The sequence below is a fragment of the Cyclopterus lumpus genome, chromosome 11 (assembly GCF_009769545.1).
Source record: "Cyclopterus lumpus isolate fCycLum1 chromosome 11, fCycLum1.pri, whole genome shotgun sequence".
Classification (NCBI taxonomy): Eukaryota; Metazoa; Chordata; class Actinopteri; order Perciformes; family Cyclopteridae; genus Cyclopterus; species Cyclopterus lumpus.
Window position 1 is genome coordinate 177,653 of NC_046976.1, and position 19,544 is coordinate 197,196.

Here is a 19,544-nt window from a genome sequence, read left to right on the forward strand (position 1 = left end):
TGGTACTTTTTTATGCAATTCTTACAGAAATCAGTCCAAAGTTGTTGATACTTTCACATTTCATTTCAATTAATTAATACATGTCTTTCTGATTTATGACTCAACAACATTTCACACACCACTGAGCTCAAATTAATCTTCAGGTTCCAAGCTCCCAGGTGACTAGCAGGCTATACATCCCCTCTCCCCTTAGAGAGATTTAAAGATGACATGTGTCATATAACAAAAAAAGCATTTTAAAAGCTGTGTGAGTGTGTTGTTTCTTACCTGCTGCGCCTTGCTCTGCAGCGCTCGATGAAAGGGGACTGTGGGCTCTGGTCCCTGTTGCCCCCAGGGAAAGAAGATGGGGAGGCACGAGGGGGCGCCCTGCTGGGGGAGGATCCCACGCTGAGGGAATGGGAGCACTGGGAGGATACCGACTGCTGGGGCGAGTGAGGAGGAGCAAACGGCCAAGGACGAGCCCGTTGCTCCTGAAGCACCACTGAAGAGGGGGAAAAAATTATTCTGAAATTTAAAAAGTGCCAAATGTTAATTGTAACAACTGATAAGATTGATTTGACATGGCCACCTGGAGTACTGGTGAATAATACACAGGGGTTGCTCTATGCACAGAAGTCATTGCTGGATTATGGAAGACAACTTCAGCAATGTAGTAGTGCACTGCTGCTGCCGGCGGATTTACAAAGTCTAAAGACACCAGATCCTAAACTTCCCATTTTCTCGACCATGTCTTTTGTGCATTCTGTGCCTGAAAATAAAAATGCTCACCCTGATGTCATGGATGTGATTTTTTACATTAAGCTCCCAGAGACATAGAAGACAGTATACATATGTTATAAATTGGCGGGGTGCCCCTTTATAGCCAAAGAATGATTTAAATCAAAGATGATCTTACAGTTAAAATGGCAATCAACTGTTAATGCTATTCTACATTATTAAATTGTGTAACATTGCCCATCATGTTTCATACAAACTCAGGGAATTCATGAAGTTCATTTCCATTCTTAACTATTAAAGTGTCCCATTAGGACTGCTGTTTTTAGTTGGAACATTTATGAGACTTTTGTTTTGAGACACAAAAATGTCTGGCTGTAAATGTTTTCTGTCATATTTAATAAAACTTTATTTTGAGATAGATTGTTGGTTAGTTTGACCTCAGTTTACCCTTGTACTCACATTTTGTAACGCAGGGCATTAAACATGTAATGAACTCTTTGATCTATATTGAGTACAGGCAGAGCATATTCATATTTTCATACACCAGTCACCATATCTCTGTCTACGGCTATGGCTCTACCTTCTCTCTCCATTAAAGAGTAGGGTTTGATCTCTCCGTCCGGCTTTCTCAAGGGAACCTTTCTCAACTGGGCCACTGTGGAGGAGAACACACACAGAACATGATGGGATCTCCCAATCCGGCCTTCACAAGCTACATGATAATAGTATTTCATCTTCCAATGCTAGAAAATGATCCAGTGAAGGCTGTGAAAGCTTCAAGAGGATCCCCCCTCAAACACATTTCACATATTGATGTCGAGATCAACTTGAACCAGATTTTTGACAGGAGCAGAAAGACTGGACTCATTGAGAGACAGCCCATTATCTCCTCCACCATGTGAAATAGTTGTTCTTGCTCACAGTTACTGGAGAAGTTTAAGATAACAAGAATCCAACATTCAGGTTCTGTTTTGAGGTGGATTGTAGCTGAAAGATGCAGTTTTAATAATCTTTACCAGATTCACTGAGGTACCTTTGACACAAATTAATGAATGGTTCTAATAATTGGTAGCCTCCGTCTGGCACCAGACAAATTGTTAGAACCAATGTTTCTTACATGTACAACATGTATGAGACAAGTTGGTTGTTATTGGTGCTAAAGAAGAACATGCATTCCTCAAAGCATTGTCTCTGTTGGTCAGGTGATCTATTCAGCTTACAGCTGGTACAAAACATATGACACTCCGCAACACACACCAACAACACCGTTAACTTAAGGTGGCATGCAGGTGGGAGTTAGTTATAATAATGTATTACTAGTCTGAGCCATAAACATCATTCATCAGGAAAAAGGAAAAACACATTAATATCAAGCCATTGAGTGCATCCAATTGTAATGTAATCTCCTTTACTGGAGAAGTCATGTTAAATGCAAGTTTGCACATTTATCAAGCTCACTGTGGCCTCCTTTAACTATTTCTATGAAACACAACTGCCCTGCTACCAGGTGAAGCAGGTTACAGAAACTTTCACACTGACATTTGTAATAACACAGCATATAAAATTAGAGTCACCAGGGGTATAAAAAGAGCTCAATTTGTTTTTGAAGGAGAATGGGTGGAGACCAGTAGAGACTGGCGGAACCTTTGTGTGGTGGTTGAATGTAAATAAAAATAATACTCGTCAAGCTTCATCCAAAACTTTTTGCCTCCTGATTGGCTCATTTGCCTCCATGGCCGCTCGGCATCCTAACAATGATTATAAAAAATAAAAATAAAATATTATGTCTTCATAGTTCTCCTTTCAGCATTCCTTTCTCTCTAGAGGGATAACCATGACCAGTGGAAAAGAAGAGGCCAATAGTCCACGAAGGGCTTTAACAGTAGAGGACAGGGAGTGCCAGACAGTGAAGATTACAGCTAAGAAGAGAGTGAGGGTGGATAATAGTATGGAAACCAGAGTTGTTAAACTGAGTTCAAATCATGAGGGGTTGATAATTCTAACAATAATGACAGCAGACTTCAGCTCACTTTAGCTGGCTGCTAAACACAGTGACGCCTTTTCTATTCTGTCTACAGTCGCTCCTGTTTTCTGCTTCAGAGAGAAGCTTCAAAACTATAAAACAGTGGGTGTGTCTGTCCCTGCAGGGCAGCTGTTGTACCATTGGCCTTACTTTTGATGTATGTAATCTGTGTGGAGGAATGGCAGCCCCATCCTATTTAGTACAATAAAGCAATGCAATCATTTAAGAGGGTCCCACACTTCTTAACATGCTCTTATAGTTTACAGGGATCACATTCATGTGGTGTGATGGTGGCAGACTGTCACACAAAGTATCAACTGACACACATTTAGAGACATTGAAGGGTCAATAACCAGACATGTATTGTCCTGTTAGTCTAAGGTAGTCTACAGGTTGTGGCTCTCTGGGTTCAATATATGGTACACTACATGCCATATATTGCAACTGTATAAGTAGATATATACAGGTGATGGGATAGAGGAACTGACACAGGCTGAGAAACTAAGTGAGATCACCGATTTCAGACCGATTAATTATCGGACAAAGGAAGGAGGATGTGATGCTGGAGACGTACGAGAAAAGAAAAGATATAAAAGTCCTTACAAACAGCTGTACAGCCCCTTATCCATTAGAGGAGAGGAGGGCGAACCTGGGAGAGTTTGGTGAAACAAAAGATTTTGGAACTGGAATAATAGCACATCAGCCGTCCAGAGCCTTTTTTTAGACTCAGACTTTTGTGATGCCAAAAAGCAAGAATTCACTGAAAAGCGGTAGCATGCAACATATGTGATGTAACTGAACTTGACAACAAGTATTCACAGAAGTATGTTGTTGTTATGGCATTGAGCAGCTTCTTTTTCCAAAACTTAAACTGATTTTGGGTTGAGATAGATCTTCCGAGGAAGCCAATCAAATACAGGTTCAGCTGGTAGGAAGTAATGTCAGGTCTCAATGCTCATATTACCACAGGGAATAAAAACTATAACATAACACCTTTCACAACAAAAAAAAAAAAAGCAATGAGTAGTAGAAAAGTTACCTGATCTGTTGAGGAAGAAGCCTTCGAACACCACAAAGTTATTGGCCTGGACAGAATAAAAAGAAAGACAAGATACGTCATGGTGCTCCTGATGAAGAACGCTGTGAGTGATTCTGTTTTATAATTACGCAGGGTATTACACTGACACTCTTTTTACACTATCTGAGCTCCTGATACGGGTGTGGCTAATGAGTGAGCTTCCTGTAGCTATGAGCATAGAGGTTAAACCACAAGGTCTGCTTACTAGCTTTTGGATCTTCCAACCACATCTTATGGTATTTATTCAGAAAACAGAACTTGCTAAGGTGCAACTCTGGGCCAACAAGGACACATACTAGTGCGAACACGCCCAACTGATAATGGGCGTGTTCGTACTCACTAAATATTGATGGGTTTAATAGAGAAGAATCACTCCCCTTCCAGTGGACCACAAGTGGACCATCATGGGACCTTAATTCAGAAAGAAATTTGTATGATAGTTATCGTATCGTTTAACAATGACGATACAGACTACCGTGGCATGCTTTAAACTCATGTTTTGATTGGTACTGGACTAAAAATGTAATAGTATATGGAGGTGACGCTCCCAACTTTTGTTTTTATCTAAACAAGATCCAACCAAGATCTCTCTTTGATAGCGCTTACAGTTACGGCTGACTCAGGTTTGCCCCGGTCCAGCCCCTAGATATGCTGCTGTAGGCCTAGACTGCTGGGGGACACTGAGCTCACCTCTCTCCTCTTCTCTCTTTCTCCTTCTGGATGAATTCATGTCTCTTCAGTGCACATTACTAACTCTACTTCTTCCCCAGAGTCTTTGCGCTTTCTCGCCTCACAGGTTTCCATGGATCGTGGCTGTGTCTGGAGCCTGTTCTGTCTCCTGCCATGGCCCTGCTGATGCCCCCTTCTCTCTATCTCTTTCTGTTTACATTGATCGCCTTTATCTGGATCGGGGTTCTGTCTAACACCTCCTGCTATTTTTTTTTTGGAGGGGGGGTAGTTTTTCCTGATCTGATGTGAGGTCCCGGGACAGATGATGTCGTATGTGTACAGATTTTAAAGCCCATTTAGGATAATTTGTAATTTGGGGCTATACAAAATAAACTGAAATTAAATAGCCGCTTTTTATTCAGTGTTAATACAGCATTAGTCTTCTATGGTATTGGCTGAACAATGTCAAACCATCTGTTTCAAGTGGGCTTCTTCTGCCATTTGAAAGGCTCACACATATTCCCCAAAGAGACATGGATGGGTTTTACTCTTTTTGGGCCTCATTACAGCTATTAATGGATAGGATTATGCTGAAATCATATCAAAAGGTTGTTCAACTTTGGGATCCAAGTGATCCCTAAAGAGTAAAGATTGACAATTCCTATTTCTGTATATATTGATATATTACTATATATTGAAAGAAAGATTACAGCAAGCTTATGTAACCACCTGAAATGTGAACCTACCCTTTAACACCTTGGATTGCTAATACTAATTATTTGTCTTATGTTACACATCCAGAGAAAGTACAGACTATACCTGAGGAACACTTTGTGTCAGGAAGAAATGCTTCGCCAGGAAAGACAGGAATTTGGGTGAGGGCCTGTCGTAAGCCATCAGAACTGGCTCTAAATTCTTTTGCTGGAGAAAAGAAAGACAAAGCATGCTGTCACTGATAAACAGCTTAGAGCTATGAACTGTGAACATCATCTTTACTGCAGGTGGCAGATTGTTTTCTATTTCTCTCAATCAAATGGCTAAAGAGTACCTAAAGCCCAGAGTTTTAGCTGAAGTGCTTTTACCCTGAAAATCAAAGAAATAAAAAAACGTATAAACATGGGAATTGAAACACAACCTTCATGTATATTGTCAGCTCATCTTCTATGCCCAGTGGAGCATTAGTCACAGCTTTTCTATAGACTTGAAATTAAGACATCAGCACATTACTAAATCTGGTGAATCAAATGTATTGACTGATTATCTGGTGATAGCAATGTGTGTGAATGACGCATTAAGTTGTTCTATTTTTCATGTAAGGGCTGGTTAGTTAGCCAGCTAGCTTGCTAATTCCCCCTCATGCTACAGATAAAGAACATTAAAAGCTTCTCATGAAGTGCTGGTCAACTTTACTTGAACATGTTTTTAATTTACGCTTCATTAAAGCTGCTACCTTTATTAATTAGCTGATGTTAATTGCTTGCATGCTGACTATTGTTATGATTATGGTGAGGTAAATTCTGTAATGTTATCTCTTATCGTGAGAAATGCAGTACAAACTCATAAACATGTGTGAATTTGAGTTTACAAGCAAAGCTGGGATATGTGTATTCATAAACAGCGATATATTTTAGATTTGTTTGTTTAAATAGTTTGGGGTTTATTTAAATGTAACATCAAGAATCACATTTAAAATTCTTCTCCTCACCTACAAAGCCTTAATTGGTGATACACCATCATATCTTAAGGAGCTTGTAGTACCATATTGCCCCACTAGAGAGCTGCGCTCACTAAATGCCAGGCTACCTGTGGTTCCTAGTCTTAAAAAGTAGGATGGGAACCAGAGCCTTCAGGTATCAAGCTCTTTTATGGAACCAGCTTCCACTTTCAGTCCAGGGGGCAGACATATTTAAGAGTAGACTTAAGACTTTCCTCTTTGATAGCGCTTATAGTTATAGGCTGCTGGGGGACATCTTAGGATACACTGAGCTACTCTCTCCTCTTCTCTCTCTCCTTCTGGACAAATTCAAGTCTATTTATTGCACATTACTAATTATACTTCTTCCCCAGAGTCTTTGTGCCTTCTCGCCTCACAGGTTTTTTCATTGGTCGTGGCTGTGTCTGGAGCCGGTACAGCCGGGGTGCGTCGAATAGTCCAAAAATTACGTCCTAACATCTATTCCTAACCACATTTCCTTGACCTCTGTGGAAAAAGTCACAGGGTCAAGGAAATCAAGTTATAACAACGATTATTTACATGATCTGCGTTTGTCGGTCATGATCGTTTGTTCTTGTGAATGGCCGAATGGTGCGTCACTTTAAATATTGCTGCCGCAAGGAATTGTGGAATTATCTCCTTTCGAAAAAGAAAGTCTAGTGTTTCCTCTGCTAAATGAGCCAATAAAGGAGGCATTGAAGCTCCTTTCTTTTGCATTAAGATAATTTGACCAGCTCTTATCATGGCGGCCACTGTGTTACTTCTGGGTCATTTCACTCAGTTAGGAACATCCCTAACCAAAAAGGACTATTTGACCGCAGCCCTGGCCTCCTGCTTAATTGACCCTACCTCCTTGGCTGTGCCTCCTGCCTCATGGGCCCGGCCTCCTGCGATGGCCCTGCTGATGCCTCTACCTCCTTTTGTTTACATGGATTGTGGTTATCTGGATCGTGGTCCATGCCTACTACTCATTATTTATCATTTCTGTCATATTCATTGAATGTATTGTAACTATATAACATTGTTCATTCTGTACACATGACATCTATTGCTTCTGTCCATCCGGGGAGAGGGATCCTCCTCTGTTGCTCTCCTAAAGGTTTCTTCTCTTTTTTCCCTGTGAATATTTTTTTTCTGTTTTTTGGGGAGTTTTTCCTGATTTGATGTGAGGTCCTGGGACAGGGATGTCGTATGTGTACAGATTGTAAAGCCCTCTGAGGCAAATTTGTAATTTGTGATTCTGGGCTTTATAAAATAAACTGAATTGAATTTAGGTTAGGTTCCTGAAGTCACAATCAAATCTGAATCAACAAACAAGAGAACTTTCAAGGCATGGATAATAATAAATAATAATACATTGAATTTTATATAGCGCTTTTCAAAACACACAAAGGTGCTTAAAGATAGACATGAGCATCAGGTTGAATGATCAGTACTTTCACACATCCGCACAGCTGGCAATATATTTAAATCTAGAAAAATGAAGAGCCCTACATATGTTACATAATTATTAATGCAGGAGACTCCTGTCTACATATGTTGAGGAACACTGAAGACAGAGCTGGACAGAGAAGCTAGCCAGGTCAATACATCTATACAGTGTACAAACTCTTAAAAATACAAGCCCAGAGATTCATGTTTTGAACTGAGGAACCTGAAGATGAGTGTAAAACATCTACCACTACACAGAATCTGCTTTCTAGTATTTTGCCCCACAGAGAGGAATGTTTCACCTGCAACATGAAATCAAACAGCTCCAGCCCGTAGCCATGTCGCTGAAGGTTCTCTGCTATATAGAAATCCAGAACACACAGTGGCTCTGCCTCTATGTGCACACCCTGTCGGTCCTGTTGAGGAAATACACCCAGTTTACCTGAACAGCTGATGAAGCAAGTTAATATCAACATATAATCAGTGAACATATAAAAAGGCTCTCTGTAATGCCAGAGTAGCCTATTACTCATCAGCAATAGAGAAAAATAAAATAAGAACAACCCCAGGGTTCTCTTTAGCACTGTAGCCAGGCTGACAGAGAGTCACAGCTCTGTGGAGCCGTGTATTCCTATAGACCTCAGTAGTAATGACTTCATGAACTTCTTCAATGAAAAGATTTTAACTATTAGAGGCAATATTGATGATCTCTTGCCCTCAACTACTGCCGATCTGTCATCAAGAGGAGTGGCCTTGGAAACGGCTGTATGCCCTGGTGTATATTTGGATGGCTTTTCTCCCATTAACCTAGACCAATTGTCTTCAACGGTTTCTACTTCTAAACCGTCTACCTGTCTCTTGGACCCCATCCCAACGAGGTTGCTTAAAGACGTGTCGCCTTTAATTGGCACCTCTCTGCTGGATATTGTTAATGTGTCTTTGCTAACAGGCCATGTACCACATTCCTTCAAAGTAGCTGTAATTAAACCTCTCCTGAAAAAGCCCACTCTTAATCCAGAGGTGTTTGCTAACTACAGACCAATCTCTAACCTTCCCTTCCTCTCTAAGATCCTTGAGAAAGTAGTCGCAGATCAGTTGTGTGACTTTCTACATCAGAATAGTTTATTTGAGGAGTTTCAGTCAGGATTTAGAAAACACCACAGCACAGAGACAGCACAGGTGAAAATTACAAATGACCTCCTAATTGCATCAGATAAAGGAATTTGTATTTGTAAACAATGAATCCTCAATGAGCACCAACGTTAATCACGGAGTTCCACAAGTTTCTGTGCTTGGACCAATTTTATTTACCTTATATATGCTTCCTTTGTGCAATATTATCAGGAAACACTGCATAAACTTTCATTGTTATGCAGATGATACTCAATTATATCTATCGATCAAACCAGAGGAGACCAACCAGCTCGCTAAAATTCAAGAATGTCTTAAAGACATAAAAACATGGATGACCTGCAACTTCCTGATGTTAAACTCAGACAAAACTGAAGTTATTTTACTGGGCCCTGAACACCTCAGAGATCAATTATCTGGTGATGTGGTTTCTGTAGATGGCATTGCCCTGGCATCCAACACCACTGTAAAGAATCTCGGCGTTATCTTTGACCGAGACTTGTCCTTTAACTCCCACGTTAAGCAAATCTCAAGGACTGCATTTTTTTCAAAAACCAGGCACATCTTGTCCCAAAAAGATGCAGAAAAGCTGGTCCACGCATTTGTTACTTCCAGACTAGATTACTGCAACTCCTTATTATCAGGCTGCTCTAATAAGTCTCTTAAGTCCCTCCAGTTGATCCAGAATGCTGCAGCTCGTGTACTCACAAAAACTAAGAAAAGAGATCACATGACTCCTGTATTAGCTGCTCTGCACTGGCTCCCTGTAAAATCAAGAATCACATTTAAAATTCTTCTCCTCACCTACAAAGCCTTGATTGGTGATGCACCATCATATCTTAAGGAGCTTGTAGTACCATATTGCCCCACTAGAGAGCTGCGCTCACTAAATGCGGGGCTACTTGTGGTTCCTAGAGTCCTAAAAAGTAGGCTGGGAGCCAGAGCCTTCAGTTATCAAGCTCCTCTTTTATGGAACCAGCTTCCACTTTCAGTCCGGGAGGCAGACACAGTCACCTCATTCAAGAATAGACTTAAGACTTTCCTCTTTAATAGTGCTTATAGTTAAGGCTGAATCAGGTTTGCCCTGGTCGAGCCCCTTGATATGCTGTTATAGGCTTATAGGCTGCTGGGGGATGTTTTAGGATACACTGAGCACCTATCTCCTCTTCTCTCTCTACTTATGGATAAATTTACATCTCTCCATTGCACCTTATTAACTCTGCTTCCTCCCCGGAGTCGTTGTGACTTCACGTCTCATAGGGTCCATTGGACCTGTCGGTGTCTGATGCTGGTGAGACGGCCTCCCGCGTTGGCCCTGCTGATGCGCCCCGCCCCCCCTCCTCTCTACCTCCTTCTGTTTCATGGATTGGACTTCCATTCATACATTGTCATATTCATGTAATGTGTTTATGTAACTTTGTAATGCTGTTCATTCTGTACACATGACATATATTGCTTCTGTCCATCCGGGGAGAGGGATCCTCCTCTGTTGCTCTCCTGAAGGTTTCTTCCCTTTTTTCCCTGTGAAAGGTTATTTTTGGGGAGTTTTTCCTGATCCGATGTGAGGTCCTGGGACAGGGATGTCGTATGTGTACAGATTGTAAAGCCCTCTGAGGCAAATTTGTAATTTGTGATATTGGGCTATACAAAATAAACTGAATTGAAGGATGTGGAATTATAGCTACAAACGAAGACAATAGGTGACTTACAAGCAGAAATAACTTCTTGTAGCCGACCTTGAGAAATCCCACGACCACACCACGTCCTCTGTATGTGGGGAAAAGGAGGGCAGAGAATTTTTTTGGGATGGATGAAGTAGAGAAGCAATGAGTATGATTGTGCTCTGAATAAGTCTTCACATCACAAGTATCAACTGCTGCCATGAGCTTTAAACACAGCATGTCCTATATCCTTCTTAACAGGTCCAGCAGAAGAGACAAACAGTGAAAATATGTGTGTGTGAGATGTGTGAAAGCTGAGGTAAGTGTGTGCTATGTACCCGTTGCTCTCTCCATCCTTCAGCAGGTAGAGCTGATGCCTCTGGGACTGCAGCTTGGAAGCACTGGTTATAGATGCTGGGAGCTGTTGGGCCTGTGGACAGCCAACATGAACACTGTTAAATGTGTACCAACAGTGAAAGTCACTACTCGTGCTGATATGGCATCAGAGTTTTGGTATTACAACAATACCTTACTTTTCAATATATCAACCTCATAATGACCATCAGCATATCACTACCCATCTTTTGTTACTTTAAACACCTGAATGTACAGTATGTCTCCACAATGAACCACAAATCAAAAAAACGAAAAGACTTGATAAATTGAAGTAAAGGGGGGTCGCGTAACAACAGAGCAACGATATCAAACCATCTGTTTACAAACTCTCACACAACTGGTGCAGTATAATCTCATTTATCCAGTCATATGCTCACTACTTCCTAAACACATGCATCTTCATTAAAACCTTGCTCAAGGAGGTCATATCAAACGTAAAGCTATTATTCAGCAGCCCAAACACCAAAGAGAGGCCACGTACAAGCACAAATGAGAAAGGCTTGAGAGGAGAAGATAAGAGGGGCCGTGATACGCCACAAAAAGGACAAGCCATTGTCTCAACCGGCATCTCGTAGCAGAAGGACAGGGTAAAATAATACATGTTCCACACATAAAAGCAGACTGCTTCTCAGTATTTTTAATCCATTTAGAACAGCCTCGATAGCAGCGTCTGTATTGTCTGTAGGGGTCTCCAGGGATGGTATTATACCTCCTCGCTTCCGCTGCACAGCTGACAAGTCCCACCCTTGGCTGTGCTTATTGGTGGATTACTTTTTAATCTGTTTCATCACAATGCCAGAAAAGAAATCTGATGACTCAAACTGTAGAGAAGGTGGATTCAAAGGTCTGGACCAGGCAAACACTTGGCACTGGCTTTTCCTGAAGCTGTCACATATACCCTATGGTCTCCATCAGTTGACGGAGTTTGTTTGGTTGGGATTTGTTCACTCACGATTAGCTTTTTCGGCATCAGGGCTGCACATAACTGCCTATCTTTTTTTAAATTAATTATAGCAATGATTATAACAATAAATGTAACCCAAATAAATATAAAAAAACATATTTTTCAATAATCTTCCCTTTAGAAAAAAAGGAACACGATAATTAGCCTAGTCAAAAATACTGGACCAAATATTCAAGAGGATTGCTGTGACACATGTTTAATGTCAGCAACCCTTCACCAGAACTGGATAATGTTTTTTTTTACTTAATTACTTGACTTCAGACTTCAAATGGTTATTGTATGGAATGATTCATACTAATGTGTAATTATAATGTATGGGACAATGGAAACAATTAAAAGGATTTACAGACTGTAACAACAGTTAATGCATGTACGTCACTCAACCAATGCCGTTAAACTAAAAATGTAAAAAGGCAGAATAACAATGTCCCCATAACAGCAGCGGCGAAAAAACCTTTCTGAAGTGACTGCTATGAACAGAAACCCATCCACGTGGTGGTCTGATCTGGTCGGGACAAGAAGTAAACACTGCCGTCTGCTATGTCTGTGGAAAATACTTCCACACTTCAGAGGATTTTGGTTGAGTTTTTTTTAGCTGCAGCTTGTTCTCCAGGGGAATGCATGTTTCCACCACACGCAGACATTCTGTCAACACGCTAACGCACATTATGCAAATAGGCGTATTTTTGACGCATCTCCCCAGCCTTAATCTGCATTTATGAGGAAAACTAGAAAATAAGGATAGAAAGCTAGCAAATGGACCTTGAGTTTAGATTTGCTGTCAAAATATAAACATACTTTCTGCCATTTTTCAGTTTATCAAAAGCAGCCAAAGTTGTAAATATTAAATGCTGTTGAAACAGAAGGAGCTGAACAAGAACTGTCTAAATTTATTAAAAATGAATACTTCCAATAACTTTGTTTGATAAGTATACACCCCTTTTAGAGCTGCATCACTTAAACTCTCAGGAATATCTAAATGCCTTCAAGATCATATGCTCTGGCTCTGAAATCAATTCAGTTTTCATTATATTTGACACAAAAACATTACATGGTAAATTCAAGTGTTCGATTTGCAGCGTAGCTTCTGTGATAGCCCTATTTTAGGGAGGTAAGAGGGCACTGTACACGGTCCTGTAATTTGTGACTGTCATCTACACTGGTTATTTGCATAAAACACACCATTTAAATGATTAGGATGTAAGTGAAATAGGTTTTTCAAGGATGACCATAAATTCCACACAGCCTCTCTGACCAAATGTCTTCTCTCCTGATCATCTGTTCATTCACAATCCTTACTGTATATTAATTAGCAAATCGTCAAGTCAGCATATTCAAATGGAAAATATTTGTGAATCACAACGGAAAAGAATCAACACAAGAAAGTGGAGGTTCACTAATATCCTTAATTTGAAAAATGCTAAGTTGGTGTACAAATGATGATATATGAATTGTACGTTAGTGGCACAGATATAAAAACAAATCTCTGCATTTATTTGTGCATTGTGTTTTACGAGTTATTTGACATTTGTTTGTGAGATTGTTTGAACATGATCTATGGAGGTACATTTCCATAGAACGGTAGAACTGTAGTATTCCTGATCTCTGATACCGTATCTGACAGTGCAGAGTGATAGCACAGTTGTTTACTTCCTTTTAGCTCACATGCTGTGTGTTAAGTGTTCTGATTAAATATGTATGAGACACAGTGATATAACAGCTGCAGACTACTAAATATGACACAACTTATTGAATATGTGACTTTAGCTCAGAATTCGCCCCAAATAATGTTTCACACAAACTTGCATATGCAGCAGAATGCTTGCACTGTAGAGCATATTACTGTGTAAAATCAATTGAGAACCAATTCTCATTTACAATGATATGATATGCATATGTCGGTGCTAGGACATCTCCGCTTTTTGCACTTTCAGTACCACTGCGAAAAAAACAGTTTGACTAATGTGTTGTCATGGTTGCTAACAGAGTTAGCTGCTAAAACCAGCTCCAACATAGACATGTTTAAGTGTGCCTTGAGCAGTGTCCATCTCCAGCTGCTCAATGCTATGACGCTCTATGTGAAGTGGAGGTTCGCAGTAGAAATACACTAACCACTACCTTGAGCACCACGATTCAGAAACTATCTACTGTGAGTCTTGACACCAGAAATCATGGTCATAGGTGGACTCAACTGTGAAAACTCTCTCCAGAGCTATTGAGAACTGAAACTCAGGGACCGGAGAAAGTGGATCAACGTCCTATATACACTTCCAATCCTGTTTTGCTTTAATTAAGTAGAGCTGGAAATTGGTACTGGAATGGCTTAGGAATGTTATGTCAGATGAAATTCTGCTAATGTCATGAAGACTTGATATCGAGCCCACTGAATATTTCTTGGGTGAAGTTGATTGCAGCATCCACTCAACAATCGGTTGAGGTTGCACAAAGCACTGCATGTTCCATTTGTATGGCAGGATTGCTAATGGTGTCACTACCACAGTGGGAAGAAGAATATATATAGATGAATGTAGAATATGGGTTCTGTTTCTGAGTGTACAGCTATAAAAATAGTCTCTCTCCACACATGTTTACACACACAACTAAACAACACATACAATCACAAACATAATACTACGCCATCAGAGACATACGTACCTTTGCTGAGGCTCTCCCAAGTTCATCAATAACTGTGGCTATGTGAGCTTGAAGATGTGGCCTACAAAGACAACCACAATAGAGTAGAATCTGGGTGAAAAGCAGGGGCTGAATGATATCACTATTGACCTCTGGGTGCTCCCGCTCTTCCTCACAGTACATGCAGGATTCTAGATGGCCAATGGGCGTTGCCAATCTGTGTTTAGGGAGTAGTTTGGAACACACACCCTGTAGTCTTCTTCTCAATATTGTCCTGTTATTTTGTTATTATTATTACAGTAGTAACCTAACTGTCAAAAAACAAACCAAAAAGGAGTTTCTCTGTCCAGGATCCAGAGAAGGTCCTGTTGTTGGTCGCTTTAGCTACAAATAACACGTTCACGGTACAATGAAGAGAAACGGAATTCACATCCTCTGACTTACGTTCCTGCTGATTTACGACCTGCAGCGAGCGTCTGGTCCAAGATGGAGACTCTCTCTGAGAATACCTGGTTAATATCAAAAGAGAAGTCCATTATACCTCTCCGACAGGGCAGCCAGTACGGGAGCTAGTAAGTAGCTCGTTAGCCCCCTATCTCCGTTAGTCTGGGAGAACGCTCCGTTAGTCTGGGTTCGGGGAGAACGCTCCGTTAGTCTGGGTTCGGGGAGAACGCTCCGTTAGTCTGGGTTCGGGGAGAACGCTCCGTTAGTCTGGGTTCGGGGAGAACGCTCCGTTAGTCTGGGTTCGGGGAGAACGCTCCGTTAGTCTGGGTTCGGGGAGAACGTAACCACAGATCCAGCGTTACATTGTCATGGTGTCGTGTGAGTCGCTCCCTGGCAACATAAAACCGTAATGTGTTTAAAAGTGACAGCGGCGGCAATCTGCTGTGACTACTAACGCCTCGTTAGGTACCATGATTGAAGATTCCCCAGAGGAAGACAACAAGTTGAACACGTATAAGATAATACCGGTAATACTGTAGGAATCTAACTTGTATATATATAATATAATGTTACCCCAATTCTTGGAAACCCGGTTTTACGGTAACGTTGATGAAGCTCAAAGAAGGCTTGATTTGAACAGCTTCACAGTAGCATCCGTACGAATTGTGCTATTATTAGTGAAAACATTATAAGTCCGTGTACGTTTTGTTCGTTTGTTTTATGGTTCATTCGAAAATACGAAAATACCGTGGTTTCTTCGTTTTCTGTTTGAAACCAAAAACGGGAAAACGGAAAACCACTTCCGTTCTTCCGTTTTTGTCGTCTGAAGTGCTTAAAACGAATGTCAAAATAAAAGCCAGTGATAGATGTTCTGATTTACAGTCTTCTTTGATGCAAACGCATAGCAGGGTAACGCTAGAAGAACATTAATTAATAAACAGTAGTGTAACAGACTGGGTCTGATCTCCCGACTCCGTTTGTTAACATGTTATAAGTGCACCTCACACATGAACCCAGAATGCTCGGTTACAGTAGTGACTACAGGCAGTTTAATATTCATTCCCATATATGCACATATATACAGCAAGAATACATTACTCGTTGAATTCTTTAATGCAACACAGTTCCTAATATAGTCTAATCAAAGTAATGTGTGTGTGTGTGTGTAGAGTTGTTGCTGTTAGCATCATATTTATATTTCCACCTCATTGTGCTGTTTCTTGAGTGAAAACAGAGACGCAGAGTAAAGGATTTACCTTTCTACCTGTAGATGGCAGTATACGTGTATGTAAACCATACGTTTAGTTAAATGTACCTCTGTCTTTTATAATTAACTAGGTTATTGATACAGATGTATTTAATGCCGTTTATTTCCTCTGATATTTAATTTTCATGTTTAATTTGCAGCTCAGTTGTATACATCAAGTATTTACTTGTTATTTCATTTTAGAACCAAGCATTCCTACATGGAAGAGTGAATATATGTTGATCACGAGGCAATAAGTCTTCTATGATGCAAACACATAGCAGGGTAATGTTACAAGAAAATTAATTAATCAATATAAATAAATAAACCGGGATATGTCAGCAACAGTAGTGAATACAGGCATTTTAATATCCATTATGTACACAGCAAGAATCAACTGTTCAATTAATTGTTGCATTCTTTAATGCAACACAGTTACTAATATAGTTTAATCAAAGTAATGTGTGTGTGTGTGTAGAGTTGTTGCTGTTAGCATCATATTTATATTTCCACCTCATTGTGCGGTTTCTTGAGCAGAGCCTGTATGAGGAGATGCAGAGTAAAGGGTTTACCTTCCTACCAGTAGATGGCAGTATACCATACCTCGTTGATTGATTTCAGAATCAGAATCAGCTTTATTGGCCATGTAGTGTGCACATACATGGAATTTGACTCCGGTTACACGTACGCTCTCATCGTAACACATATTTAAATTACAATTACAAGTGACAGGTTAAATATAAAGACATTAAAGACAACAATAGCAACATGTATGTACAATATAAACAACAGCAACAGTGAAATGGGGATGTAGTGCAGAAAGTGGTGATAGTGCAAGTGGAGGTGGAGGTGATGGAGGTGATTGATTGTTCAACAGAGTGACGGCCAGAGGGAAGAAGCTGTTCCTGTGTCTGGTGGTTTTGTCACTTAAATCCTGCATTGAATGGTACAGAGTCAAAGGGCCAAGATGAGAAGATATAATGTTGGTCAAATGCTGTGGTCCAAATGCCATTGAGATACAACAAGTTTGACTAAATCTTACAAGAGCATAAACCAGATGAATTTGTTCTATTTACTTATTTGCTACCATGTTACCAGTCTGGTGACCCATCACAGTGACCTCTGGAGCTGTAGGGGGATGCAGACCGTCATGCTGGACTTGGGTTGGAAACCAATGCAACAGATTACCAGCTCTTTAGCATGTTGGACAAACCAGCATGGCACTGTCTCATAAAAAGTTTTCATCCAATAACACTGGTATGAAGAAGGCTGCTTTTGGAGGGGGGCTTTTTAAAACTATTAAAAACTGTGACCGTAATCTGAGAGGAAAAAATATGTCCCTGAACTGTAGTAGAGATTGTAATTTTTGTGGGAGATAGGAATGTTTCGACGGGTTATCTCTAGTGACAAAGAGACATCATCATCTTGAAATACAATATTAGTTTCTTCTTTTGGTGTAAATTGGATTCATTTGACCTATCTTCACAACAGGTCAAAGGTCACATTTAGCCTGAGTACACTATTTTGGCCTTCATAGGGGTTTAAATGATCAGATCCCTTCCAAGTAGCAGGTGCTTGTGATTCTATACAAGCAGTAGGACACATCTCCTTTGATTAAAGTTAACAAAGTCAAATGGACATCTGTTGGGGCTTCATGAGTCTTTATACGGCGAAGATAGGAAAGCTACAAACAAATACTTGGAGAGCACTATTGGGGTCTCCAAACTAGTTAACCATAATATCCTTTTCTCTTCTTTTTTCCCGTAACATGTAAGATTTCTCCAGAGCAGTTGGGGGCAACACCCCTCGCTCTTTAACACCTCAGTGGAGTGGAATTTGATGTGCTGCTTATTTAGCTTTCAAGTCAATTAATAAGTAGTAAAGGAAAAGCTAAGTTTGGTTAGTGTAGCACATGCACTGCAAACACATTTGTATAAGAGTAACTACAAATATGAACCATACCTGATGTGATTGATCTTGTTTTGAACAATACATTCATGAATAACACTGCAGTTGAGCAGTTTCACAGGACAAAGCAGATTTGCAAAGAAAATTCAGAATCAGTCCTCCAACCAGTCAGTCAGAGCTATGTGTGTTATAACAACCAAAGTGTTAATCAGTCACAAGAATGAACAAATGACTAATAAGTCGGTCTCCCGGACAGCCAGATATCAACGGATTTGGACCCACTGTAAAGGTCCACCACTGGAGGAGGAACCGCATGTGGTTGGGAACCTCGTTCATTTATGAAGGGCAGCTTCAGGACTCTGGCCCTGACACCCTCAATGTAGATGCCAATCTGACCTAGGGTGGCCATATCAATAACACCAAAAAGGAGGACACTAAGCGGTATTTTGTGAGGCTGTGAATAATTGCATAGGACCCTGGCTTGCTTCCCTCTACAATACATGTGTGTGATTGCTACATGATGTATGTGTAACAGAATAGGAAAGAATAGTCTTGAAGAGTCAAAAAGTGTTTGTTCACAGTATTTGTATTTATTCTATGTATAGAATAGAACACCACAATGTATTGATGTAGGGCGCTAGGACATCCGCACACAAAGGCTTTACTTCGGCCACACATCATCCCCTGAGCTATGGGAGAATCACTAAATATCTCTCCGTTCACGCAGCAGACTTCACCCCGGTACGAGCGGTGGTGCTTTACAGCATGGTAAACCTTACACAGCTCAGCAGCGGAGATGTCGTCATCCAACGGCGACGTACCTTCTCATAAAGAGTGAAGATATACCTGTGCCACGTCTGTTACCTTAATGCTTCTCTGTTCCCGCATGTCTTTCAATGGCAGCTTTACCCTGACTGCTTATGTCAACATCACAGCGGGAAGCCAGAGAGCAGAAGCCATGAAAGGAGTCTCGACTGCTTTTTGAAATAAAACCATGTTCTTTTGTCCATTCTGGGTTGAACGACGTCTGACGTGTTGGCATGTTTTCTTCTCTGTATTAAGTTTCGGTCAATGTAGCCAGCAGCGTAGATATGACGTAGCCAGCACACAGAGCCTTGTTTATGTTTTTAAACAATGATATAGGGTTAGAAGCTAACCTAAGCCTATCAGATATGTATTTGACAACGCTTTTAACCATCATTTGTTAGACTGCATTCCAGCAAAATATTATATCGCGCGCCCAGTGCAACTCCAAAAAGGAGGACAAATACGCGTCCGACTTGATGCTGCTCCGGACGCCGGACAGGGCATTGAAATTCCAGACTGTCCGGCCTAAATCCGGACGTCTGGTCACCCTAATCTGACCCCTATTGCTTCACTAAAAACACAGCTAATGTCTGAGCACGATAATCACACAGCAGGAACAAACATCAATGATAAACAAGCAGAGCGTCAAAAACAATCTGAGCCAAGCAAGTTAGTAAATCACATAATACTAAACACCAGCTACTGCTCTGAGCTAAAGAAG

The 19,544-nt window shown here is 40.6% G+C and overlaps 1 protein-coding gene across 8 annotated transcripts in view; it reads right to left on the minus strand.

The window, feature by feature from the left end:
• The window catches only part of atat1 (alpha tubulin acetyltransferase 1), a 22,633-nt gene extending 7,228 nt beyond the window's left edge, over nucleotides 1-15,405 (minus strand). For 2 of the 8 annotated variants that reach the window (XR_004610090.1, XR_004610091.1), the window contains exons 1-9: nucleotides 14,863-15,403; nucleotides 14,440-14,500; nucleotides 10,763-10,854; nucleotides 10,473-10,530; nucleotides 7,935-8,048; nucleotides 5,307-5,408; nucleotides 3,780-3,825; nucleotides 1,298-1,372; nucleotides 268-481 (exon numbers count right to left, since the gene is read on the minus strand). Coding sequence is in view for 5 of the 8 variants with exons in the window: in XM_034544476.1 (XP_034400367.1) it covers nucleotides 268-481; nucleotides 1,298-1,372; nucleotides 3,780-3,825; nucleotides 5,307-5,408; nucleotides 7,935-8,048; nucleotides 10,473-10,530; nucleotides 10,763-10,854; nucleotides 14,440-14,500; nucleotides 14,863-14,954 (854 nt within the window). In the remaining 3 variants the exon portion in view is untranslated. Of the gene's footprint in view, nucleotides 1-267; nucleotides 482-1,297; nucleotides 1,373-3,779; nucleotides 3,826-5,306; nucleotides 5,409-7,934; nucleotides 8,049-10,472; nucleotides 10,531-10,762; nucleotides 10,855-14,439; nucleotides 14,501-14,862 lie in introns of all 8 variants that reach the window. The other 6 variants (XR_004610089.1, XM_034544480.1, XM_034544476.1 and 3 more) reach the window with 5 other exon arrangements.
• Between the last annotated feature and the right edge of the window lie 4,139 nt (nucleotides 15,406-19,544).